At 35.7% G+C, this 27,967-nt stretch overlaps 1 protein-coding gene across 1 annotated transcript; it reads left to right on the top strand.

Annotated features, from left to right (window-relative positions):
- The first annotated feature begins 1 nt into the window (after position 1).
- On the top strand, positions 2-22,134 carry LOC123536504 (3-ketoacyl-CoA thiolase, mitochondrial-like). The gene is made up of 11 exons (XM_045319720.2): positions 2-117; positions 3,498-3,673; positions 4,794-4,922; positions 9,948-10,064; positions 11,216-11,363; positions 12,490-12,549; positions 16,230-16,345; positions 16,700-16,802; positions 19,418-19,515; positions 19,893-20,047; positions 21,263-22,134. The coding sequence occupies exons 1-11, from the start codon at positions 102-104 to the stop codon at positions 21,342-21,344; spliced, it is 1,200 nt and encodes a 399-aa protein (XP_045175655.2). The 5' UTR covers positions 2-101; the 3' UTR covers positions 21,345-22,134.
- Positions 22,135-27,967: the final 5,833 nt, after the last annotated feature.

Here is a 27,967-nt window from a genome sequence, read left to right as displayed (position 1 = left end):
ATAACTATAACTTTTATCTATAACCGACGTTAAATAAATATTATTTTATCTTAGATGGCAACAATATTTTACTAAGCTAATAGTCGTTCATATTGTACAAAATGGCGTTGTCCAGGAGTAAGTACCGGGATTTGTGATGCTTTTAAAGTGAATTTTACATTGTTTTAACTATTTGTACCATTTTATTTATAATCACACAGATAGAAGAGATGTGAAGCTTACTTTTATACTGTACATAATTGAATGCAATAACTTGAAACTAAATTAACGACCGTAATTTTGAGAGGTCATAAATGATAACGTTAAGCAACAAGTTGTTGAACACCCATTTTTAGCTCGACTATTCGAAGAATAAGTAGAGCTATCCTACTCACCACGGCGTCGGCGTCGGCGTCGGTGTCGGCGTCGGCGTCACACCTTGGTTAAGTTTTTCGTACCAGTCCACATTTTGACAAAGTCTTTTGAGATAAAGCTTTGAAACTTTCAACACTTATTTACCATCACCATGGCCTGTTATAGGCAAGAGTACATAACTCCATCAAGGATTTTGGCTGAATTATGGCCCCTTTTGACTTAGAAATCATGGTTAAGTTTTTCGTACCAGTTCATATTTTGACAAAGTCTTTTAAGATAAAGCTTTGAAACTTTCAACACTTGTTTACCATCACCATGGCCAATTATAGGCAAGAGTACATAACTCCATCAAGTATTTTGGCTGAATTATGGCCCCTTTCGACTTAGAAATCTTGGTTAAGTTTTTCGTACCAGTTCATATTTTGACAAAGTCTTTTGAGATAAAGCTTTGAAACTTTCAACACTTGTTTACCATTACCATGTCCAGTTATAGGCAAGAGCACATAACTCCATCAAGGATTTTGGCTGAATTATGGCCCTTTTTGACTTAGAAATCATGGTTAATATTTCGTACCAGTTCATATTTTGACAAAGTCTTTTCAGATAAAGCTTTGAAACTTTCAACACCTGTTTACCATCACCATATCCAGTTATAGGCAAGAGTACATAACTCCATCAAGGATTTTGGCTGAATTATGGCCCTTTTTGACTTAGAAATCTGGGTTAATATTTCGTACCAGTTCATATTTTGACAAAGTCTTTTGAGATAAAGCTTTGAAACTTTCAACACCTGTTTACCATCACCATATCCAGTTATAGGCAAGAGTACATAACTCCATCAAGGATTTTGGCTGAATTATGGCCCCTTTTGACTTAGAAATCTTGGTTAAGTTTTCCGTACCAGTTCATATTTTTTGTAAAGTGTTTGACATATGGCTTTGAAACTTTTATCACTTGTTTAGTATAATAGTCTCTGTCTGTAGGAAAGAGTACATAACTCTGTCATCTATTTTTGCTGAATTATGGCCCTTTCTGGACTTCGAAATTGGTTCTGTTTTCATACAAGTCCACCTTTTGTCAAAACTATTTGACATATGGCTTTTAAACTTTGAACACTTGTTTATCATTATGATTTCCATCTGTAGGCAAGAGTACATAACTATTTTGACTGAATTATGGCGCTTTTTGGACTTTGAAATTGGTTCATACATTGCCATTTAGTGCAAGACTTATCGAAATCAAAGAAATACAGGAACATTGTTTGTCTAATCTATTTATTTCTTTTGTCTGAATATCTGTGGAAATATTTTGACCCCATTCTTCAATCAATTCTTCGAATAGTCGAGCGCGCTGTCATTAGACAGCTCTTGTTATAAACAGGAATATATGCACTAAAGTACACATTTTCTGGTAGTTCTTCTTATGTCAAATAAATACATAATATGTCAGAAAATATATAGTAGTATTCCTATATAAAAAAGATCACCATTTCTTGAGGATCCAGAAATTACGAACACTCTGTTTAAAAAAAAAGAGCAATTTTTACCTTTTAATAGCGCAGAAATTAATGCTGGCCATAACCAGACAGGGTTGCTATCAGGGAAAAATGATTCTTTTTTCAAGGTCAGCAAATTGTCAGGGAAATCCTGATAATGGTCAGTGTAAAATGAATTTAAGAAAAGTTGGGGAAAAGCAGGGCCTCCACTTCTGCCCCCTCAGAAAGTTGTAGCCACTTTTTGAGAAAAAAAAAAGCAACTTGAACCTGAATTGCTGAAATTTGGCCCCATAATAATAATTCTTCTCGCCACTTTCAAAAATCTGTAGCCAGTCCTTTGAATTTGTAGCATTTGGCTACATTGGCGAATGGCAGTGGAGGCCCTGGAAAAGTCATGGAAAAGTGAAATTCTGGGTAACATGTTCAGTGGCTATGGCAGTCCTCAAGCATATTTACAAGTATTTCCAAACACATTTTGGTGTAATTGTGTATAAACATAATTTAAATGTGTTTGAATCAATTTTGTTTTTATGTTAACTTTGAAATTTTTTAACTTTGGTATTTTTTAATGGAAGTTTGTTATAATATAACTTATCTGAAACAAAATAGATATAAATGGGTGGATTGTATGGCTGTAGGGGAGGAGGAGGCCGAAAAAATATGGTGGTATTGATCAGTGAAAGGTATGGTTTATTCAGGGAAAAGTCAGGGAATTTCATTTTTAGCTCTGATTTTTTGAAAAAAAAAAAAAGAGTTATTTTCATCACTTGATGATAAAGTTGATCGGCGTTGGCCGTTTTATGTTTTATGTTTAGGTCAGCTTTTCTTCTAAACTATCAAGGCTATAATGCTTTAAAACTTGCAACACTTGTTTACCATCAATAGCTGACTCTGCAAGAATTATGGCCCCTTTTGGACCTAGAAAATATCAGATTTCTTGGTTAAGTTTTGTGTTAAGGTCAACTTTTCTCCTTAACGGTCAAGGCTAGTGCTTTAAAACTTTGAGCAGTTAAAAGCTGACTCTGCACAGCAAGTACCGTAACTCTTCATTGCTTTTTGCAAGAATATGGCCCCTTTTGGACTTAGTAAATCAGATTTCTTGGTTAAGTTTGGTGTTTAAGGCAGCTTTTCTCCTAAACTATCAAAGCTATTGCTTTAAAACTTGCAACACTTGTTCACCATCAAAAGCTGACTACAGTAAGAAACATAACTCCATCCTGCTTTTTGCAAGAATTATGGCCCCTTTTGGACTTAGAAAATATTATACAGAGACAATACAATCAGATGAGCGTCTGCACCCGCAAGGCAGTGCTCTTGTCTCAACTAAGTGGCAATCCTGCCAGACCATGTGTCACACACAATTCCCAGGTTAGCTTAGATGGCAAGATCACACAATCATGGCAGTCCAAAATTTACAGGAACTGATCCATACTGTGTTAACAGTAAAGGGTTTAAAGTATTGTGTGGCTGTCCTGGCAAAACATTACACATAGAGAGATGATGCCTCATGAAATCCAGGAAAGTGCACAGTTACTGCTTGCAGCTGCATAAATGATGTGTAAAACTTCTTCTGATATGAACTGTAAAACCTCACAAAGTAATGCTATTTGTTACAAAATTTATGTATATTACACAACTTTTTTTCCAGATGTCTCGGGTGTGTTCATTGTTGCTGCCAAAAGGACAGCTTTTGGTACATTTGGTGGAAAGTTGAAAGGTCATTCTGGTAACAAATTACAGGAGATTGCTGCCCAGGCTGCACTAGATGCCAGTAAAGTTAATCCAGAACTTGTTGGATCTCTTGTATTTGGAAATGTTATTCAGGTAGGGGAAGTACTGATCAATTTAAGTCTTGTAAATGTATAATATGTATTACAAAGAGCATGTCATTGAGCAGATATGACAAGACAGCAGTAGACAGTACTTAGCAAAGATCCTCGGTTTGTCTTTCCTACTCTGTTAAGGCTAAAAAGTCACAGTATTTTAGTTTGGAAGACAAAACAAAAGCAAAAAAAAATCTGTTCTAGATTAGGATATTCCTGTGTTAGCGTTGCTTTTTTAGCTTGTCTGATTTTTGGAAAAAATGTCTACAAGGTTTTGTTGTCACTTGATCGTCTGCGTCGGCATTGGTTAGAATTTTTGTTTAGGTCCACCTTTTTTCAAAAACCATAAGAGCTGCAGCTTTTAAACTTTGCACACACGTTTATAATCATAAGGTGACTTAGTAGGCTAAAACCCATAACTCTGATATGCATTTTGTCAGAATTATGGCCCTTTTTTGTACTTAGAAAGTTTGAGTTTCTTGGTTAAAACTTATGTTTAGCTCCATCTTTTCTCAAAAACTGTAAGAGCTGCAGCTTTGAAACTTTGCACACTTGTTTATCACCATTAGATGATTATGTAGGCCAAGAAGCATAACTCTAACCTGCATTGTGTTAGAATTATGGTCCTTTTTGTACTTAAACATTCTGAACAATAACATTTTTCTTACATACTGATACTGACCAGCGCTTGCAGATGAGGGATGGCACCTGTAGGCGTTACTCTTGCTTAAACAGTATTATAACAGTAAAGAGCACCTTGTGCCTTACATGTAACTCACTTACATTGTGTAGACATGTGATTTAAGTCGTAGGTTTAGGTGTAATGTCGAAGACTTTGAAAAATATTGAAAACACAGAGTTTCTGCTCTAATTACTATATCAAGTATGTTAGGTTGAAAGAAGACTAATTCTAGTTTATTTGTGTTTTTTGGATATTAAATAAATTCAAATTTGCAAAGAAGTCGTGTTTTTTTTTTGAAAAACGTTTTTCCTCTTGATGGAAACTTGTAACTGTATATGCACTACCATAAAGAAGTAGATTTAGTTTTAAAATAAGGGCAAGATTTTCTGTTTTTAGACTTTTGGTTACCTTGTAAGTAAAATTAGATATTTCTTTTTAGACCTCTTCAGATGCTATTTACATGGCTAGACATGTGGGTCTGAAATGTGGGGTACCGATGTCTGTACCAGCACTGTCAGTTAACAGATTGTGTGGCTCAGGATTCCAAGCCATAGTCAATGGAGCTCAGGTAAAAGATATTTATTCATTAGTTTTATGTTTATGTTGTTGTTTTACCTGACATCAACTGATGCAGTATATGAGGTGTGGTGTTAGGGTTGATGTCCCTGCCCTTACTGTCAACAGATTATGTGGTTCTGGTTTCCAAGCTGTAGTTAGTGGAGCACAGGTATTTAAGGCATAGTATCCTGTTGTAATCAGAGCTTTCTGCTTACACTGTGTTGCAACTGTCTGGAAGTGATATCTGTTGAAATCAGCTGCATATAGTCTGTTTTCCATATTGTACTGTCCAGTCGAGCAGTAATATTCAATGTAATCTGCTCTGTATAGTCTGTTTCCCATATTGTACTGTTCAATCCAGCAGAGATATTCACTGTAATCTGTTCAATATAGTTTGTTTACCATGTTGTACTGTCCAATCAAGCAGTGATATTCAGTGTAATCTGTTCAATATAGTCTATGTTCCATATTTTACTGTCTAATCGAGCAGTGATATTCAGTGTAATCTGTTCCATATAGTCTTGTTTCCCACATTGTACTGTCCAATTGAGCAGTGATATTCAGTGTAATCTGTTCCATGTAGTCTGTTTCCCACATTGTACTGTCCAATCGAGCAGTGATATTCACTGTAATCTGTTCCATATAGTCTGTTTCCCATATTGTACTGTCCAGTTGAGCAGTGATATTCACTTTTTAAAATCTGTTCACTGTAGTCTGTTTCCAATATTGTACTGTCCAATCGAGCAGTGATATTCTGTGTAATCTGTTCCATATAGTCTGTTTCCCATATTGTCCTGTTCAATCCAGCAGAGATATTCACTGTAATCTGTTCAGTATTGTTTGTTTCCCATGTTGTACTGTCCAATCAAGCAGTGATATTCAGTGTAATCTGTTCAATATAGTCTGTGTTCCATATTTTACTGTCTAATCAAGCAGTGATATTCAGTGTCATCTGTTCCATATAGTCTTGTTTCCCACATTGTACTGTCCAATCAAGCACACATATTCAGTGTAATCTGTTCCATGTAGTCTGTTTCCCACATTGTACTGTCCAATCGAGCAGTGATATTCACTGTAATCTGTTCCATATAGTCTGTTTCCCATACTGTAGTAATTTGTACTGTCCAACTGAGCAGTGATATTCACTTTTTTAAAATCTGTTCACTGTAGTCTGTTTCCGATACTGTACTGTCCAATCGAGCAGTGATATTCTGTGTAATCTGTTCCATATAGTCTGTTTCCCATATTGTCCTGTTCAATCCAGCAGAGATATTCACTGTAATCTGTTCAGTATTGTTTGTTTCCCATGTTGTACTGTCCAATCAAGCAGTGATATTCAGTGTAATCTGTTCAATATAGTCTGTGTTCCATATTTTACTGTCTAATCAAGCAGTGATATTCAGTGTCATCTGTTCCATATAGTCTTGTTTCCCACATTGTACTGTCCAATCGAGCACACATATTCAGTGTAATCTGTTCCATGTAGTCTGTTTCCCACATTGTACTGTCCAATCGAGCAGTGATATTCACTGTAATCTGTTCCATATAGTCTGTTTCCCATACTGTAGTAATTTGTACTGTCCAACTGAGCAGTGATATTCACTTTTTTAAAATCTGTTCACTGTAGTCTGTTTCCGATACTGTACTGTTCAATCGAGCAGTGATATTCTGTGTAATCTGTTATAGTCTTGTTTCCCATATTGTATTGTCCAGTCTAGCAGTGATACTCACTGAAATCTGTTCCATGCAGTATATTTCATACAATCGGGCTATGCTATCCCTGTAATCTGCCCCATGTAGTCTGTTTCCTGTATTGTACTGTCCAATCTGGCCATGTTGTCAACTGTAATCAACTACATATAGTAGTCTGCATAATAGTCTGTTTCCCATATTTTATTGTCCGGAATGGCAGTGATATGCACTGTTATCAGTCCCATGTTGTCTGTTTCTTAACTTTTGCTGTTCAATCTGGCAGTGATATGCACTGTTATCAGTCCCATGTTGTCTGTTTCTTAACTTTTGCTGTTCAATCTGGCAGTGATATCCACTGTTATCAGCTCTTGTATTGACAGTTTCCCACATTGTACTGTATTCAGTTCCATGTAGTCTTTTTCCCATATTGTTCTGTGTTGTCTAACAGTGATCTTATGTAATCAACTCCTTTGACTGTACAGAATGAAGAGTGTTATATCCAACTCAGTCCCCAAACACCACCCCCAAGTGTGTCTTAAACTCCAGAAGGGTTACTAAATCAATGTATTTTTTAACTCCCTTTCTTATCTTTTTTCATTCTGTATGTAGAGGGACTATAACTGGATATTGATAAATGGACATTTTTAGTCAGCCCTTTTTGTACGATAATAAAATAGTTTTAAAGGGCAGGGCTTTTTCCACCAATCTCACGGGGCTGAATATCAGCCTCGTTCCCAATGCTAGTTAGGCTCCATTTTTTCCCAATTTGAAGCAAAAAATTCCCCAATCTTAAGAAAAACTCCCAACTGAAATTGACATTTTAAATTATTCAAAGAAAATTTTTGCATTGTAAGTTTTGTTTGAATGAAATCACACAAATCATTGGAAAACCAGCCCGTTGCTATTTTTAGTAACATGACCGTCTTCACCTTGGCAAAAATTAGATACATGATTCTGCTAGAATATTGTATGTTTTGTAAGTACAAACCTCTAAAAACACATACAGTTGAAACTCGGTATCTCGAATTTCAAGGGACCATGCTTTTTATTTCGAGATAACCGAAATGAATTCGAGTTATGAGGGGGGATGTATATGGACGAATGATAAAAAGAAGTTGGTTAAGTTACGAAAAGATTTAATAAAAAAAATAAAAACTGTTTCCTTGATGCCGTGTATATGCTCTTGGCACTTCACACGTACACGATTCTGTACAGTGTGTTTATCAAAGTTTTCAGTTTTTCGAAGAATAAAAATGGCGCTAACCTCAAATGTTGTTGTTTTTTTTTTTTTTTTTTTTTTTTTTTTTTTTTTTTTTTTAGGCAAGTTTCCTTTTCGTACCACGTTTCTTTCCCGGAGGATTGACAGCATTTCGATCTGACATTTTGAACGAATAATGCTTTTCCCAAAGAAGTTATTTTTTTACAGTCTCATTGCGATTACCTCAAATTAATCCTTATTAAAGATCCCAACTGTTTAAATTAAAAGCAGTTTTCATAACGTCTCATAACAAATGATCGCTTATTAAGAAATCTAATGTTTACATCAAACAATTATCATTATGGCACGTGCAAACAAGTATGACATAGTCTCACTTTGATAATTGCCGCACCTTTGATATGTCGGCATCACGGCTTTCTGGTTAGGCAATAAACATGACATGTGTTAAAAACCAACCACATCCACAATGAGATGTGTGAAATTTTATCGCATATTTTTCTCACTTCGACTTACCGAGTTTACAATGCACTTGAATTTTATTGACGGGACTGAAAATCCCTTTCGACATATCCGGAATCTCGGTAAGTCAAATTTTGATGTAACCGGAGTTGAAGTACATATGAGCCGCGCCATGAGAAAACCAACATAGTGGCTTTGCAACCAGCATGGATCCAGACCAGCCTGCGCATCCGCGCAGTCTGGTCAGGATCCATGCTGTTCGCTAACAGTTTCTCCAATTCCAATAGGCTTTAGAAGCGAACAGCATGGAGCCTGACCAGACTGCGCGGATGCGCAGTCAGGTCTGGATCTATGCTGGTCGCAAACCCACTATGTTGGTTTTCTCATGGCGCGGCTCATATGTAAAGAAGGAAATTTGACGGGACTTGAAAGTTTCTTTGACTTAAGTGGAATTTCAAGGTAAGCGAGTTTGAGATACCGAGTTTCGACTGTATTAAATATATCAACATTTATTGAATAAAGTACCAAAAACATATTGACATAAATTATAGTTCTTACACCAATCAAGTACACTAAACCAATCAAAGTCCATCTACTGGCTTCTTTCTTCTGGTATGTAAGCAACAGAACCTTTTTTTATGCCCCCGAAGGGAGGCATATAGTTTTTGAACCTTCTGTCGGTCCGTCTGTCTGTCGGTCTGTCTGTCCGCAATTTTCGTGTCCGGTCCATATCTTTGTCATCGATGGATGAATTTTCAAATAACTTGGCATGAATGTGTACCACAGTAAGACGACGTGTCGCGCGCAAGACCCAGGTCCGTAGCTCAAAGGTCAAGGTCACACTTAGACATTAAAGGATAGTGCATTGATGGGCGTGTCCGGTCCATATCTTTGTCATCGATTGATGGATTTTCAAATAACTTGGCATGAATGTGTACCACAGTAAGACGACGTGTCGCGCGCAAGACTTAGGTCCGTAGCTCAAAGGTCAAGGTCACACTTAGACATTAAAGGATAGTGCATTGATGGGCGTGTCCGGTCCATATCTTTGTCATCAGTGGATGGATTTTCAAATAATTTGGCATGAATGTGTACCACAGTAAGATGACGTGTTGCGCGCAAGACCCAGGTCAGTAGCTCAAAGGTCAAGGTCACACTTAGACGTTAAAGGATAGTGCATTGATGGGCGTGTCCGGTCCATATCTTTGTCATCGATGGATGGATTTTCAAATAACTTGGCATGAATGTGTACCACAGTAAGATGACGTGTCGCGCGCAAGACCCAGGTCCGTAGCTCAAAGGTCAAGGTCACACTTAGACGTTAAAGGTCATTTTTCATGATAGTGCATTGATAGGCGTGTCCGGTCCATATCTTTGTCATTCATGCATGGATTTTAAAATATCTACGCATGAATGTGTGACACAGTAAGACGACGTGTCGCGCGCAAGACCCAGTTCCGTAGGTCAAAGGTCCTAAACTCTAACATCGGCCATAACTATATATTCATTCAAAGTGCCATCGGGGGCATGTGTCATCCTATGGAGACAGCTCTTGTTTTTTAATGAATTAAAGATATAAATAAATCTGGTTTATAAAGCTGTTTGGAAGGCTTTTAATGCAGCTCCTACTCATTTTATTGTAGCTTTACTTTTATTAATTATCAGGAAATCTTGTTGGGAGAAAGTGAGATAGCCTTAGTTGGTGGAACAGAAAGTATGAGCCAAGCACCATATGCTGTACGTGATGTCAGATTTGGTACCCGGTTTGGACAAGATTTACAGGTACTGTTTTAAGCTTAATTCGCTTGACTGCTGACAAAACTCTCTCATTTGAAGAAACTTGGAATATTATATAATAATGCTACAGATCAAATTTGATGAAGATCCTTCAAGCAGTTCACCAGAAGAAGTCAATTAAAGTTTTTTTTCTAATTTCAGCTCTTAAGCTTAAACATTAGAAGAAACTTGATACAGGACCGTGCAAGGATGGGGTCACCCAGCCCCCTTTTAGTGGGCACTAGAGATAAATAAAGAAATGAATTAAATAACTTCTTCCCATGAACTGCTTGGATGCAGTATCATCAAACTTGGTCTGTAGCATCATTTTAATGTCCTCTCCCGTTGTTTTGCAAATGGGGGCTCGCAGCCCCTTTAAAGAGCTGCTAGAGGTAAAAATAGAACCCTTATAAGGAGACCTTCCAAAACACCCTCAGTCTGCTCCAATTGTATGTGTAATTTTTTTACATGTAATTTTAAAGACCTATATGAGCTGTGCCATGGGAAAACCAACAGTGGCTTTGCGACCAGCATGGATCCAGACCAGCCTGCGCATCCAAGCAGTCTGGTCAGGATCCATGCTGTTAGCTTTTAAAGCCTATTGGAATCAGAGAAACTGTTAGCGAACAGCATGGATCCTGACCAGATTGCGCGGATGCGCAGGCTGGTCTGGATCCATGCTGGTCGCAAAGCCACTATGTTGGTTTTCTCATGGCACGGCTCATATAGTGTTTGAATTGTTTGTCATCTGTCACACTACTTTATGTAATCAACTTCTACTCCCTCTGGAATTTGCAACAGCTGGGGTATATTAAAGTTCTAGTCTGTTTATGCTCTGAAACTGAGGTGAACAATCTAAGGCCATCATGGCCCTCTTGTTAGTAGGAAAAAGGTAAAAGTTCAAGACCCACAAGGCAGTGTGATTTAAGTAGTCTGAACAATCCATGCTTCATTAAGACTTTTGAATAGAAAATCATATTCGAAGTCTCATGCTAACAGAAGGGTTTAAAATCTTTGAGCGAGGAAGCAGTCTTCTAACATAGCCTGTCTAATGTTTTTTTTAGTTCTTATGCAATTACAATAGCCTGTCTAATGTTTTTTTTAGTTCTTATGCAATTACAGTTATATAGTTATAATGTTATGCACAATTTATTTAGCTGGAGGATGTATTATGGGCTGGTTTGACAGATTCCTACACGAAGATGCCAATGGCAATCACTGCGGAGAATCTAGCCGAGCAGTATGGTATTACACGAGAAGATTGTGATAGATATGCTCTTCAGTCTCAACAAAGATGGGGAAAAGGTTTTTTAATGGATTATTTTATAGTTTAATTAACATTCCATACTATCAGTTTTCATATATTTTGCTGATTGCAGGGATTAGTTTATATTAAGCGCCTGCCCGCTTAGCTCAGTAGGTAGAGCGTTGGTCTATGGATCGCGGGGTTGTGAGTTCGATCCTCGGGCGGGGCGTATGTTCTCCGTGACTATTTGATAAACTACATTGTGTCTGAAATCATTAGTCCCCCACCTTTGATTCATGTGGGGAAGTTGGCAGTTACTTGCGGAAAACAGGTTTGTACTGGTACAGAATCCAGGAACACTGGTTAGGTTAACTGCCCGCCGTTTCATGACTGAAATACTGTTGAAAAACGGCGTTAAACCCAAAACAAACAAACAAATAATTTTTATTAAATTTTTAACATTGTCGTTTTGAGAAAAGAAATTGTGATAGACTAAATATTTGCATATTCAGCAGGGCTAGACAAATCCACTTGTCTGCTTGTAAATACTAATGAGGGTTGAAGTAGGCTCTTGGAACATGGAAGTTGCTGTAGTACTTGTCCTGTAGGATGAGTGCAATTTTTAACAATAAAATGATTAATCCAAGGAAAATGGAGCTATGCTGAAGTCAAATATCAAAATGGAGGTTGATAAAGGGTTTGCAACCCTAAAATCAGTCCCATTCTATTACAGTATGGCATTATGATTGCATTAGCTAGACACTTCATAGTACATGATCAGGTCCATATGTAAAAGTTTTACTGGACTTTAAAATAGACACAGTGGATAAAAACCATTTTTCCTTAGATGCAGGACAAGTTCAGATAGCAGCAAGACAAGTGAAAGTTTTAGGCATTGTGTGATACAGGACAGCTTGCTTTTAAAGAATTTGTTGAGCCATGAATCTGAGTTGATTCATTGAAGCTTCATTACAGTCTAGGCAAATAATAACATTGCTGGACGATATCAGTAACTTATAGCTTAGCTGAATATTAACAAAATTCAAAGCTTAGCTCAATAATAACACAAACTAAGAATCATGGAATTTGCTGCCTTCTGAATTTTCTTGCAGTTGACCTTTCAACTTATGCCAGTGTAATGACACTGTGGGGGTTGGTATGACTTCAAGTTCTTTCTTGTTTCAGCACAAGCTAGTGGTGTTTTCAATGCTGAGATAACTCCTGTGGAGGTTAAAGGCAAGAAAGGTAAGAGTTATCTTCCTTCACTGTCAATAAAACAGATAAAATGCAAATTGTAACATGCTTTTCATCATTGTTTGAATTTTGTCATAAATGTTATATTTAACAATCTCCATGGTTTATAGATGCATATAGTTTTTAAAAGAGCTGAATGAAAAACTAAAAAGCTTGTTTTGAAAATGTAATATAGCAGCACTGTTAATGTGCCAGTACTTTTCCAAAGTTAATTTGTTCACATTAAGTTATTTATTTTAGGACTTCTCAAGGAAATAACTAGCAACATTATATAAGCGATAATACTTTATTCCAGGTCAACACTTCAACGTACAAACAAGTTACACCAAAGGGTATTGAACAAAATTGTATATCAATCATATTAATAAGTGGCAGAAAAGGCCGCATGATATCAGGCCCACTGACTGGCGAGCAAGCAAGCGCATGTTTTCAATAAATTGATTAAAATAGCAACTGCAGACTGCGGACTTGTGAAACTAGGAATTACGCTACGTAGTAATGGGCAAAACCTAGTTCACACTGTAAACTGACCTATCCGTTAACTGACATAGCGGTAACACACTTTAAATCGACACAGCTGTTAACACACTATAACCGACCTAGCGGTTAACACACTTTAACCGACCTAGCGGTTAACACACTTTAACCGACCTAGCGGTTAACACTTTAAACCGACCTAGCGGTTAACACACTTTAAACCGACCTAGCGGTTAACACACTTTAACCGACCTAGCGGTTAACACACTTTAACCGACCTAGCGGTTAACACAATTTAACTGACCTAGCGGTTAACACACTAAAGTGTTAACAGAGCTAGCTGTTAGTATCACTTTAACAACAGACAAGCAACCAATGGTTCGATATACTGTCAACCGACCTAGCAGAATACATCACAACAACAACAACATACAACCGTAGAAAAAGTTGTCACACTTAAAACTGCCATAGTAGCATACATCTCTCCTGCTATGAAACTAACCCGTGTGTTGTAACATTATCCCCGTTTAGTTGTATTATGACAATAACATACACCTTATTAACAAAATGTTAATCGGAGTTAGGCAAAAGCAGTTAGGATAATTTAAGGGTGTAGACGACAACCCAAAATACCTAAGGAGCATTGTGACCATAGTCACCCATAGTACAGCAAGTTGAAATCTACAAGATCTCAATTATCACTGCAAAAACTGCCTTATCCACTCAAATATTTGATTTAGATAAATTAACTCCTGGCAAATTTAGCATGTAGACTCCAAAACTTAAACTACTTAAGGAGCATTGTGACCACAGCCACCCAAGTAACCAAGGACAAGGAGCATTGCGACCGTAGTCACCCATAGTATACTAAAGTTAAAATCTACAAGATTCAACGTATCAATGAGATGAATTTAGGCTTGAATTGGATAAGTGATGGTAAATACACACGCTTACTCGATGTCAGTTGGAGATCCTTATCAGTGCGACAGAATCCTAAATTAATGTATATAATAGTTTACTTAATCTTAAAAGTTAAACCATTGCATTTATCTTTTCATTTTCTACTCAATACATTCAGAGGTAACAACAGAATCATAAGAAATAATGTTTCCAATTATATATAGAACTGAAACTTCGTAAAACATTTTTCCAGGAAAAGGATAAATATCAGAATGATTTCATATTCAAATCAGTAACTTTTTTTTTTTTATAAAGTAGAAGAGCATATTTGGCTACAGCCAGTCTAACATGGTCCTAAAACATAAATATGTAAAAGTCCATCCAAAATATGTAACATAGACGGTAATGTGAATGACATGAATCAGAATAACTTACTATGAACAAGTTAGTTCTTCGTGGCATAAACAGTAAATAGTGCAATGAACAGAGATTAAGCAAAATAAAATCATGTACAAGTTTTATTTGTAATCCGCGCACTAAAACCCTAAAAACTCTTTGAGAGAAAAGTACGGGAAAGCGTTGGATTACATGACCTGGCTGACTATGCAATTTATATAACATATAAAAGTACATCAGTTGAATTTAGGAAACATTGATTGCTCAAAGTTCATACTGCCCAAAGTTCATTGCACTATTTATGCAACTTTCAACATGTAAAAACAAAATATGGCTAATTCACACAATATAATCAGTATCATTGCAATTGAACATCCCCGAAATGAAGCATGGAATAATATTGTCACTGCTGAAAAAGTATTTTATGTTTATGTGAAGACCATTACTGAGACATCCCTTGATTAATTGTTCTTCGATATTAAGGAGCTGACAGCTTCTTGGTTTCCATTTGCGTAAGTCTATTGATAAAACTACATTTGAACAAACATCTTTCCAGTCGCGGCTTAATTACTTATATTACATATATTAGTGTTTTCTGTTACACATGTTAGTGTTACAAGTTATTAAAACACTTTTGCAAACAATAAGTAGTACATATTACTATAAGAGAGTATATTTATATTTCTCCTCTTGCTATTGTAATATTGTCATCTTACTCACTGTCCCGTCATGACATACTAAGCTAATGTCCTGGTAAGTGCCACGCAGCTGATATTTTTTGAACAATTCCTTTTGTATGTCTCCTAGTTTTGTTACAGGCAATTACTGTTTGTTTGTGACAAGGCCTGTCCCACTAGACAAGGTGTGTCTAATTTGTATATAAGTTTTAGGATTCCAGCGTTTGTGAATTTTCCTGATTTGTGATGGATCAAATGGAAAGTTCATGTTAAAACAATTATTGTGACATTTGTAGCTGTTGTTAATTAAAGTCATTCTAGTTTCTAAACTTGTTGCTTTCAAGTTTCTATTCCACATTCCCAGAGGCTCTGGATAAATTTGATTTATACAATCCACTTGACTAGCTTAGTAATTTAGCTTGTATGTATATCCGTGTTAAACAGGCATCACGTAATGGTTTTAAATATTGTCTGTACTCCTTCCATTTGTGCTTGGTATACCATTTGTGCTTGATATATTGTCCATTTTTATTTACTGACTGTTCACAACTTTCCTTCCTTACTGCCTAAACAGCCTGAAAATATATAAAACTCCACCGGCAGTATACTGCAAAATACATGGATATTAAACATTGTAAATAACAAAATATGTCACCATACATGTACCAGCTACTCTACTAAAAACAAACTTGTTAAACTGATCTCGAATAATTCAAACTATGCTCCATACTATACAGAGACATGTAACTGCCAAACACCTGCAATCCAGAACCATTTAAAACAGATCAATTTTGCATCTTTTTTTTTTTTTTTTTATATATATATATATATATATATAATATTATAGGTTGCAAATGGTGACCTACTAGATATTCACTGACATGTACCACTAACAATATGGCAAGTAAATGGCATGGCACCTAAATGGGAGTGGTGGGTGGGATTTTGAAACCATTTCATTTTCTGTTGGTTGTACACATGCCGACTATTGACTGACCAGTGGTCACACGCTAATGATTACTGGATACGGAAAATGCCGAGTGTATCCAAATACCAAATTTAATTTGGTAACCTTGGATACACACCAAGCTTGATGCGCCAAAATAAATGTTATTATTTAATATTAATAAAATAATAAGTCTTAGTCATTATCAATCCCTTTTTCAGTTTGAATGGGTGAACTTAATCCACATAGGTTTGCAACCATATGTTTTTTTTCAGGAACAGAGAAGTTTGAAGTAGATGAACACCCGAGACCACAGACAACTCCTGAAGGACTGGCCAAGTTGCCTGCAATATTTAAGAAAGGAGGGACTGTAACTGCTGGAAATGCTTCTGTAAGATAATATAAAATAGGATGTGTTTGTCTTCTTTAGCAGGAGCTGTTTACAAACTTCTTTCAAAATTCCTTTCAAGTCTTTCAGTTTTCCCCACAAGATGACTTTACATTAGCATTTTTATTTTCGTTGGCTGATGTACCAAGCTATTAAACCGCCTCATTAGCCTAGTGGTAGAGCGTCCGCTTCAAGTGCGGGAGGTCTTCGGTTTGATTAATATTTTCAATTTGCTTTTAATTTTGATTTAAAATGAAAACGAAAATACAGGTTGAAAATATATTTGACCAGAATACACAGAGATGAAACAGTTTATTAAAACAACTGTCTGTTTTTAACTAGATTTCTTACATTTAGGGTGTGTGTGATGGAGCTGCAGCTCTTGTTTTGGCAAGTGAGGCAGCTGTTGCTAAAAATAACCTTACACCTTTAGCAAGATTGGTGTCCTATGGAATTGCAGGTAGTACATTTTTGATGTATATCTATTTTCCCTGTGGCAATGTAAAAGTAACTATTGCCGTTTACATATTCTCTCCCCCTTTTGCAAACAACTGTAAATTATAAGTTTTTGGAGACTTTTTAAAAAGAATTACCAAGTTCGCTGCATTTGAATCCCAAACACTGCTGTGAGTTTAAATCCCTGCTAGGAATGTAGAACTGCTGTGGATATAAAACGCTGCCAGGGATATAAAACTGCTGATGGTATAAAACCCTGCTATGAATGTAGAACTGTTGTGGGTTTGAAACTGCTACGGATGTGAACTGTTGTTGGTATGAAACTATACAAGGGATGTGGAACTACTGTGGGTTTGAAACCTTAGAGTGTAGAACTGTTTTGGGTATGAAACTCTACCAGGAATGCAGAACTGTTCTAGGTTTGAAAATCTACTTGGGATGTAGAAATGTTTCATGTAAGGTAGCCATTCTGCTAGCTTGCAGAGGGTCAGGTGTGCGCTTTCGTTAAAGCTTGGATGCCCAACCTGGTCTTCCTTCTATCATTAAAGTTGGATATAAATTATATTGGTGTGACTCAAAACCCAACAAGAAGTCTATAAAAGTGAAAGTTTTTAGCTGAGTACAATGATTGACCAAACTGAAGGCCATGACTCAACCTCGACAGTTACAAAAGGAAGTACATTTTTAGCTGGACTATTCGAAGAATAGTCTAGCTATTCTACTCACCCTGGCGTCAGCATCGGCGTCACACCTTGGTTAAGTTTTTGCATGCAAGTACATACAGCTATCATTTAAAGGCATTTAGCTTTGAAACTTATTTATTCTTTTTCTAGGTCAATTACCAACCTTACTGGGTCAAGTTCCATAACTCTAACATGTATTTTGAGCAAATTATGCCCCCTTTTGGACTTAGAAAATACTGGTTAAAGTTTTACATGCAAGTTACTATCTCCAAAACTACTGTAGATATTGAATTGAAACTTCACATGTGTCTTTTGGGTTATAAAACTAGTTGATAGCAGCAAGTCCCATAACTCTGACCTTCATTTTGGCCAAATTATGCCCCCTTTTTGGACTTAGAAAATTCTGGTTAAAGTTTTGCGTGCAAGTACATACAGCTATTACCAAAAGGCATATAGATTTGAAAGTTATTTTTTCTTTTTCTAGATCAATTACCTACCTCACTGGGTCAAGTCCCATAACTCTGACATGTATTTTGGCCAAATTATGCCCCCTTTTGGACTTAGAAAATTCTGGTTAAAGTTTTGCATGCAAGTACATACAGCTATTACTAAAAGGCATATGGATTTGAAACTTATTTTTTCTTTTTCTAGATCAATTACCTACCACACTGGGTCAAGTCCCATAACTCTGACATGTATTTTGGGCAAATTATGCTCCCTTTTGGACTTAGAAAATTCTGGTTAAAGTTTTACATGCAAGTTACTATCTCCAAAACTAATGCAGATATTGAATTGAAACTTCACATGTGTCTTCGGGGTTATAAAACTAGTTGACATAATCAAGTCCCATAACTCTGACATGTATTTTGGGCAAATTATGCCCCCTTTTGGACTTAGAATATCCTGGTTTAAGTTTTGCATGCAGGTACATACAGCTATTACCAAAAGGCATATAGCTTTGAAACTTATTTATTCTTTTTCTAGGTCAATTACCAACCTCACTGGGTCAAGTTCCATAACTCTTAACATGTATTTTGAGCAAATTATGCCCTCTTTTGGACTTAGAAAATTCTGGTTAAAGTTTTACATGCAAGTTACTATCTCCAAAACTAATGCAGATATGGAATTGAAACTTAACATGTTTCTTCGGGGTTATAAAACTAGTTGATAGCATCAAGTCCCATAACTCTGATATGCATTTTGGTCAAATTATGTCCCATTTTGAACTTAAAACTCTTTTGATATTTAACATTTTGGGTAATAATTTCCTGCTTCTGTGACAATATTTCGAATAGTCGAGCTTGGCTGTCTTACGGACAGCTCTTGTTCAACAGTAAAATCTCTCCAAAATTTAATGCTTAGCTAACACAGCCTGAAGTAGTTTTTTTATTGAGAAAAAGGCAGATCCATGCTTGAGTATTTAAGAAAACAATACAGTTTTGTTCAGCTTTTTAGCTCACCCAAGCACAAATTGCTCAAGGTTATAAGAATCTTTCACTGGTTGAAGGTGCAGATGGAAATATCTGGCTCGAGGGTAACTGTTTTAGCAGTAACGAGGCTTCATAGCTAAAACCAATTTTGAAATAATTTCACAGAAATGTTCCTTAGGTGACCCTTCACAAAGTTTGTTCTTATTATTCTGATTTGTCAAAAACATGGCCAGTACAGGGCATAGTCATTTTTTTTTCCATGTTCATTTGTAGGGGTACCTATATAATTGAAGTGGAAGAAGTAGATTTTAGATTGAAATGTAATGAAATGTTACACTGAAACTGAATAATTTGATTAAACGCCTATTTTTATACAATGATATATTCAATGGCATTGTACATAATGATAATAATAATTATTATAACAATATTAAATGTTAATGGATGTGTACACTTACACACTTACACTCTACCACTGTATCATGGAATATTACTGATAATTACAGGTTGTGATCCTAAAATAATGGGTATTGGACCAGTACCAGCAGGTAAAGCTGCACTCAAAGCTGCTGGGAAGGAACTTAAAGACATGGATATATGTGAGGTAAGCAATATATGTTGATGTTGGTCTTCATTATTATTGATTGTTTTCCTAATAAAGTAGAAGTGACAAAAATACTTCTTGTCCATTACAAACTACCAGTTCAAGACCAACATTTTCTGTGGGTTTTTTTCCTGAAGAATAGTCAGTTTAGAATAGCTGCAGATATTGTTAATATGAAAAAGAACATTTTACATGTATAATCCTATCACAGACTCCTCAGTCAATATCAGAGACAAAAATTTGTCACCAAGGTGTAACAAAGAATTTTTTATTTATTTTTTTGACATTGCTATAATTATTAAGTGTCGGGTATCTTGATGGTTGAGTAAAAGATGGATTAAAAAAGTCAAAACCATAATACTTGTCCCATATTTCAGGTAAATGAGGCATTTGCCCCACAGTACTTGGCTGTAGAGAAGGAGCTGGGTATGAATCCTGAAATCACCAATATGAACGGAGGTGCCATAGCACTTGGACATCCATTAGCTGCTTCTGGAGCCAGAATCACAGGCCATCTTGTACATGAACTAAGGTTAGTCTGTTTACACATAGTTTGTATTAAATACCATTTCAGTCACCTTCCCCCTGCCATCCAAACTCTATTTTTAGGTGGGGGCACTTAGATTTGCCTTTGTCCATATATCTAAATTTGGGTCATATATAATTAAGCAAGCATTTGACCCAGTCAGGAAACCATATAGGAATATCATTCATCATGTAAAGTTGTGCACCAGGGATTTGTTTGGCTAATCATGAACTTTATTGGAATGCTATTAAGCATGTAAAGTTGTGCATGGAGTTTTATTTGGGATTTACTCCCTCAGTATAGTATGAAAGTTTACAGTCTTGCATAGTCTTGTATTACCATACAGTGACCAAGTGACAATAAGTTGAGGCATCAGGTATCCTGTGTAGGAAGCAGTGTCTTATGGACACATCTACATTCTGATTTTTATATGCAATTCTAATAAGGAGAAATACTTATTTTTCCCAAATCCCTATCAGAATTTCAAATCCCTGCAGATTTAATATAAATGTGATAATTAATTTACTGAATTTCAGATGTTGTTTTATCCTTTTTTCAGTAAATCATTTATGACATTTGTTTGCAATCTGCAGAAGTAAGCAACCAAAAATTTCCCCATTTAAAAAGAAAGATGTTTATTCCTAAATCTTATCAAAAACAAAATGCTGACTTTATACCACACTTCTCTTGACATTGGATTGTAAAGATTTATGGTTCTACTCAACCTGGAGGTAATACTCCAAAAGAGGGCATAGTTTTCTCTTCCAGTATAGCTCAAAAGTCATTGTAGACATTGTTTAAACATAATTAAAAACCAACAAATAAATTCAGTTGAACAGTCAATAAGTCATTATTGGATTAGTAGCAGTCTAGTTAGGGCCATTGACTTAGTCAACTGTAAAAAGACCAGTTTTCACTGAATGAATGTAACAAAAGTGATTTTAATTTGATCTTACATAAACTCACTGATACACATTCTGATAAACAGCCTGTCACATAGACTAGTAATAGGAAAGCAAACTAAACTTCTACAATTTTCATTTAATATTTTTATGTTCAGTTTGCTAACAGAATTGCTAGTCTTTATTCTGTATCGTTTAAAATTTGCTCATGAAATTTTGGCACCCGTGTTACCTCGCGAGTTGGGCATTTTGAGTCAGGACTATGTTTTGTTTTGAAAAATGATTACCAAGTTTGGAACCGTGTATGTTTTTATTCCAGTCGACAAAATAAGAAATTTGCTTTTGGATCGGCTTGTATTGGAGGTGGACAGGGTATGGCTGTGATACTTGAGAAATGCTGAAAGAAGTGAAATTCTATAAATATTGGACCAAGTGCTTTATACAATACCAGACTTTCTTCTCACAACTGTGATAATGCCATGACATTTATTGCCTGTATAGGCATTTATTGTTTATACAGAAACGCTTTGCATAGTGCTAGATAATTGAAGTGTTGAAAGTAAATACTGTTATATAAAGTGTTTATTTGAGCAGTGTTATAGAATAAAAATTGTAAGCATTGATTGAATCATACAAGTGTACATGAAACAAGTATATTATAATAAGTATACAAAATTTACCCGGTAGTCAAGCCATAAATGGTGAATATGATTTTAAAAATCTGTATGGATTGTGTAGGTATTTAACTCTTACCCTGCTAAATTTCTATAATGAACTGGTCAGTCATTCAATTTGGGCAATACCATTTATTATTCAAAGGGGTGTTTACTGAAAAATTACTGACAAATGCCAAACAGTGCAGACCAAGATCAGCCTGCACATCCATGCAGGCTGATCTTGGTCTGCACTGGTCGCAAAGACAGAATCCCTTGCCAGCCAGCAGACTAAAGGTTAAAGCATTTCTGTCTGGAGAAAGTTCATCATCATCTCATTTTAACATATTTGATGTGCCAATGAAGTAGGAAGTGTTTCATGTGCAAAATTGCTGTTTGTTATTGATAGCCTATTTCAACAGAAACATTATTAATAAACACAAGCATGTTTCAGACAATCAGTAAGCTGTTCACTCAACATCCAATACAGTCATTGTTTATAAATCTATATATCTAAAATAAACAGAAAAAAATTGTTTTATCCAGTTGTTATGCATCTGTAGTAAAGACAATGTGTTAAATGAAGCTTTCAAAGAAGTACATCTCTGTGATTTTCTTGTAGCAGAAATTGAACTGTCAAAACTGGAAGATTGCAAGAAAATCTGAAACCTTGTCATATAATACAATATGATTGTTTCATGTTCAGGTGATGTAGCTTTAGAATTTCAACTCTTATGTTGAAATAACTATTTGTATCAGGCTTTTCAAAGATGAAATCCAATGTTGTTTGGATGAGGATATTATGGACTATGTCAAGTTTGGGTCTGCCCAGTAACTTTAGTTTGGATCTAGGTATTTGTAGCTTCTAGAATGGTCAAGAGATTGCATTTAGGGTCAATTTTCCATTAATAAATAAGTAAGCGAATTGCTTGAAACTGAACCTACAGCAAGGTGATATCATAACCAGTGCTAGGACTGCATATGTGGTCAAGGTCACTTAAAATGAAGTTTCTGCTCCTTTTTGTATGCCCGTAATGTGATATCCTGCAGCTGGTTGGCGGAAGGGTCCACTAAAATTGTCTGCTCTCTCAACTTGAACCCAGTGTCAATGGGCATATCTCGGCCAAGCTATATTAACAGCTGAATTGTCCCAAAGGTTCTGGCTACGGTCCTTGGAAATACTAAAAGCAGAGTTTCTGTTTTATTACTTTACCAGTTCTAATCCAGTGTCCACCAAACTGTACTACAATGCTTATGGGCAAAAAATCTCTGGGCCCATTTCGATTATTCCAGAGGCTCTGAATTAAAAATTGCAAAAACTGACTGCTCTGTAACTCCAGTAGTTCTTAACTGATATTTGTCAGCCAAGGCGACAATGTTTATGGGCATAGTATTTCAGACATGTTTGATAACCAGCTGGATACTCGGTCACCATAGAGTAATTGCCTTTGAATCATATAAAATTAAGAAAAACTGACGGTGTCTACTTAATAACTTAAGCAGTTCTTATCCAATGTTCATTAAACTTAATGGGCATATCATCTTCGCCAAATTAAATAACCAGGTGTAGTCCTTCTTGCTTTGGAGTAACAGCCCTTGAATAAGTTGAAATTGTGAAAATTGACAACCTGCTCATTAAAGTAGTTTTGCATGTTTGCCAAATAAGGGAGTAATGGTGTAACATCATTTATCTGGATAATGCAGAATAAAGCTTGGACTTGCTATATGGAAATGAAAACTATGTTATAAGTTAACGCAGCCCATGTGTAAATTTATTAAAACGGCAACATTACTATCTTTCTCAAGATAAAAAAAAGACATTAAAACTTTGGTATATCCAAATGTCTTAAAATCAGCATGTAATGTGGGAATCTTTTTAAATGGGCAAATATCTCAAAAACAAGCATACGGACCTATACATTCTATTTCACCGTATTGAAGAGCATATGTTTATTTACGACTGTGAGAGGTTCAATTAAAATCTACATTGTAGAAACATTCTTTTCTTGGAAATGTTACAAAATTTTCCCATAAACGTCCATTATGAAAACTTATGTCCAAATTTTTCAAATTAGAACAAGAAACATTATTTGCTAAATTTTCTTGATATATTCTGAAGTTTTTGAAAAATCACGGTTTAATCAAATTCTACATTGTAGAAAAATTTTGATCTAAGTATGCAGAACTACCTTAAGTAGTATTTAAAATGCAATTTGGTATGAGGGTGACATGTATTATGGTAGTTTGCCAGTCTTGTTTAATTTAGAATAATTACTGGAATGTATCCTGCTAGCAGGTAATTTCTAGCAAAGGGATTTCATGTTGGCCCTGGATCTCCATTTTGCAGTATATTTTTCTACCTATAAATCAAAGTTACACCGTGGCTAAGTAATGGAAGTGGTTGGTCTACAGTACCTTTTTAATGTACTAATTTTGGAGGATAGCAGTTGAATTGAAGATGGCAGTTTGTTGCTGAAAATGAAGTCATTTAGAAACAAGTTTTACTGCTTTATAATAGTTGTAAAAAAAAATCAAGTTTTTGTTTAATGTCCAATTTGAAATCTCTTGCTTGTATTTTCATTTAAATTACCTTGCAAAATTTTTGATAAAATCAGCAAGAATCATCAGAAGCATAGAATGCAACCAATACATTATTATATAGATGTACAAGCATTTTTTCCAGGATATCCGCCATTCTAAAAATGTTTTTTAAAAATATTTCTTTCAAGAAAATTTATGCCAAAAATAAATGCTAAATCATCAAAATATGGTTAACAAATAATAATGTTGCAAAAATAAAATTTTAACTCTTATTTCTCGCTGAACTTTTCCTTAATCCACAGTTAGATTCACAATAAGTGTTCAAGATAGCACTTTATATTTTATCATCCAAGAAGTATTAATTAAAACAAAAAGAATTAAAAATACTGAAATATGCTAGTTTTTAGCTCAACTGAGCACGAAGTGCTCAAAGGTGAGCTTTTGTGATTGCCCTGTGTCCGTCGTCGTCAACAATTTGACTGTTAACACCAGAGGTCACATTTTTGGCCCAGTCTTAATTAAACTTGGTCAGAATGTTACCCTCAATAAAATCTTGGACGAGTTCGATATTGGGTCATCTGGGGTCAAAAACTAGGTCACCAGGTCAAACAAAGGAAAAGCTTGTTAACACTCTTAGGTCACAATTTTGACCAAATCTTAATGAAACTTGGTCAGAATGTTACTCTCATTAAAATCTTTGATGAGTTCGATATTGGGTCATCTGGGGTCAAAAACTAGGCCACCAGGTCAAATCAAAGGAAAATCTTGTTAACACTCTAGAGGTCACATTTTTGGCCCAATCTTAATGAAACTTGGTCAGAATGTTACCCTCATTAAAATCTTGGATGAGTTTGATATTGGGTCATCTGGGGTCAAAAACTAGGTCAAATCAAAGGAAAAGCTTCTTAACACTCAATTTTGGCCCAATCTTGGTCAGAGTGTTATTCGCAGTAAAGTCTTGGACGAGTTTGATATTGGGTCATCTTAAGTCAAAAACTAGGTCACATCAAAGGAAAAGCTTGTTAACACTGTAGAGGACGCATTTATGGTATATCTTCATTAAACTTGGTCAGTGTTAATACTGATGATCTTAAGGTCCAGTTTGAATCTGGGTCATGTAGGATCAAAAACTAGGTCACCAGGTCAAATCAAAGGAAAAGCTTGTTAACACTGTAGAGGCCGCATTTATGACTGTATCTTCGTGAAACTTGGTCAGAATGTTAATATTGATGATGTTAAGGTCCAGTTTGAATCTGGGTCATGTAGGATTAAAAACTAGGTCACTGGGTCAAATCAAAGGAAAAGCCAGTTTACACTTTAGAGGCTACATTTAAGACTATGTCTTAATGAAACTTGGTCAGAATGTTAATCTTGAGGATCTTTAGGTTAAGTTTAAATCTGGGTCATATCAAAGGAATAGCTAGTTAACACTTTAGAGGCCACATTTATGACCATATCTTAATGAAACTTGGTCAGAATGTTAATCTTGATGATCTTTAGGTCAGGTGAGCGATACAGGGCCTTCATGGCCCTCTTGTTTCTAAATATATCTCTACATGGGGACCCCAACTGTTTTTCTCCATATTCGAGTTTAAGTAAAGCAACAAAATGTTCTTAAAATCTTTACAGAATGTTTTTGTAGATTTAAGTATGTTTTTCCATTGAAAAGTGGTCAGGTAATTACGTCAACATGTAAAAATGAAAGATTTGTTTGTGACATTTTATGCTTATAATATTATACATGTACTACTGATATCACCATATATTCTTTGTAACTCTAAAACCTGAAATATATAGAACATGAAGTGGAATATTACGTTTTATAAAGTACCCCCATTTTTTTAGCAATTTTACTTTCCAGTAATTCCAGATATGCTTTATAAACAGTGGGTCAAGAAAATGCTCTATAAATTACAAGTGCAGTGACCTGTATTTTTTCTGCTCTTATATGGCTAAGAAACTAATGTTCTTCAAGCTCAGAGTACGAACAAATTAATTGTAGAAAAAATTTGATCATACATCCTTAAATATACAGCTGAAATCTGTTAAGTCACTGTCAGAGGAGAGGACTATTGTAAATGGGCTTATACATCAAAATCTACACTATGAACTTACTGTGTTAAATCAAAGAAAACAAAACATTTTCAAGCATATTTTAATGTGTGCATGATATATGATAAATAACTACCAACATGCAAATCTTTCCAGTCATAGTAAACAGTAACAAAATATACTGTGAAAAATCGCCATTTTGTCCATACACAGATAATATTTTTGATATTGTCCTAACAGTTATAGAACTTGTATTTTGTCTATACACAGTTAAGTATTATTCACATGACTTATACTACCACAATGCTGGAGTCAATTCCTTCTGAACAGTTTCCTTGGAATCATTTTAACCCATTTGCATATAAAATGGTCTAAAATACACTGCATAAAAAAGTATTTTTAGACTACCAGTATTTAAAACAAGAGGACCATGATGGTCCAGAATCAATCACCTCTTCCCACATGACCCAGTTTTGAGTATGTCGTTTTTTCTATTATTTGACATAGTGACCTAGTTTTTGAGCTCATGTGACCCAGTTTTGAACTTGACCTAGATATTATCAAGATAAAAATTCTGACCAATTTTCATGACAATCCATTGAAAAATATGGTCTCTAGAGAGGTCACAAGGTTTTTTATTATCTGACCTAGTTTTCAAAGGTACGTGACCCTGTTTTGAACTTTACCTAGATATCATCAAGGTGAACATTCTCACTAATTTTCATGAAGATCTCATGAAAAATATGGCCTCTAGAGAGGTCACAAGGTTTTTCTATTTTTATATCTACTGGGCTAGTTTTTGACTGCACGTGACCCAGTTTCGAAACTGACCTAGATATCATCAAGGTGAACATTCAGATCAATTTTCATGAAGATCCATTGAAAAATATGGCCTCTTGAGAGGTCAAAAGATTTTAATAATTTTAGATCTACTGACCTAGTTTTTGACCGCAGTTGACCCAGTTTCAAACTTTACCTAGGTATCATCAAGATGAACATTCAGACCAACTTTCATACAGATCCCATGAAAAGTATTGCCTTTAGAGAGGTCACAAAGTGTTTCTATTATTTGACCTACTGACCTAGTTTTTGATGGCACGTGACCCACTTTCGAACTTGACCTAGATATCATCAAGATGAACATTCAGACCAACTTTCATACAGATCCCATGACAATTATGGCCTTTAGAGAGGTCACAAGGTTTTTAGCTCAACTGTCACAAAGTGACAAGGTGGGCTTTTGTGATCGCGCAGTGTCTGTCGTCCGTCCGTGTGTCCGTCCGTAAACTTTTGCTTGTGACCACTCTAGAGGTCACATTTTTCATGGGATCTTTATGAAAGTTGGTCAGAATGTTCATCTTGATGATATCTAGGTCAAGTTCGAAACTGGGTCACGTGCCTTCAAAAACTAGGTCAGTAGGTCTAAAAATAGAAAAACCTTGTGACCTCTCTAGAGGCCATATATTTCACAAGATCTTCATGAAATAGTCAGAATGTTCATCTTGATGATATCTAGGTCACGTTTGAAACTGGGTCACGTGCCTTCAAAAACTAGGTCAGTAGGTCTAAAAATAGAAAAACCTTGTGACCTCTCTAGAGGCCATATATTTCATAAAATCTTCGTGAAAATTGGTCAGAACATTCACCTTGATGATATCTAGGTCAAGTTCGAAACTGGGTCACGTGCCATCAAAAACTAGGTCAGTAGGTCTAAAAATAGAAAGACCTTGTGACCTCTCTAGAGGCCATATATTTCATGAGATCTTCATGAAAATTGG

Source organism: Mercenaria mercenaria, chromosome 17, assembly GCF_021730395.1.
Source record: "Mercenaria mercenaria strain notata chromosome 17, MADL_Memer_1, whole genome shotgun sequence".
NCBI classification, from domain to species: domain Eukaryota; kingdom Metazoa; phylum Mollusca; class Bivalvia; order Venerida; family Veneridae; genus Mercenaria; species Mercenaria mercenaria.
Note: the sequence above shows the minus strand (reverse complement) of the source record. Positions and strands in the feature narration are given on the sequence as shown.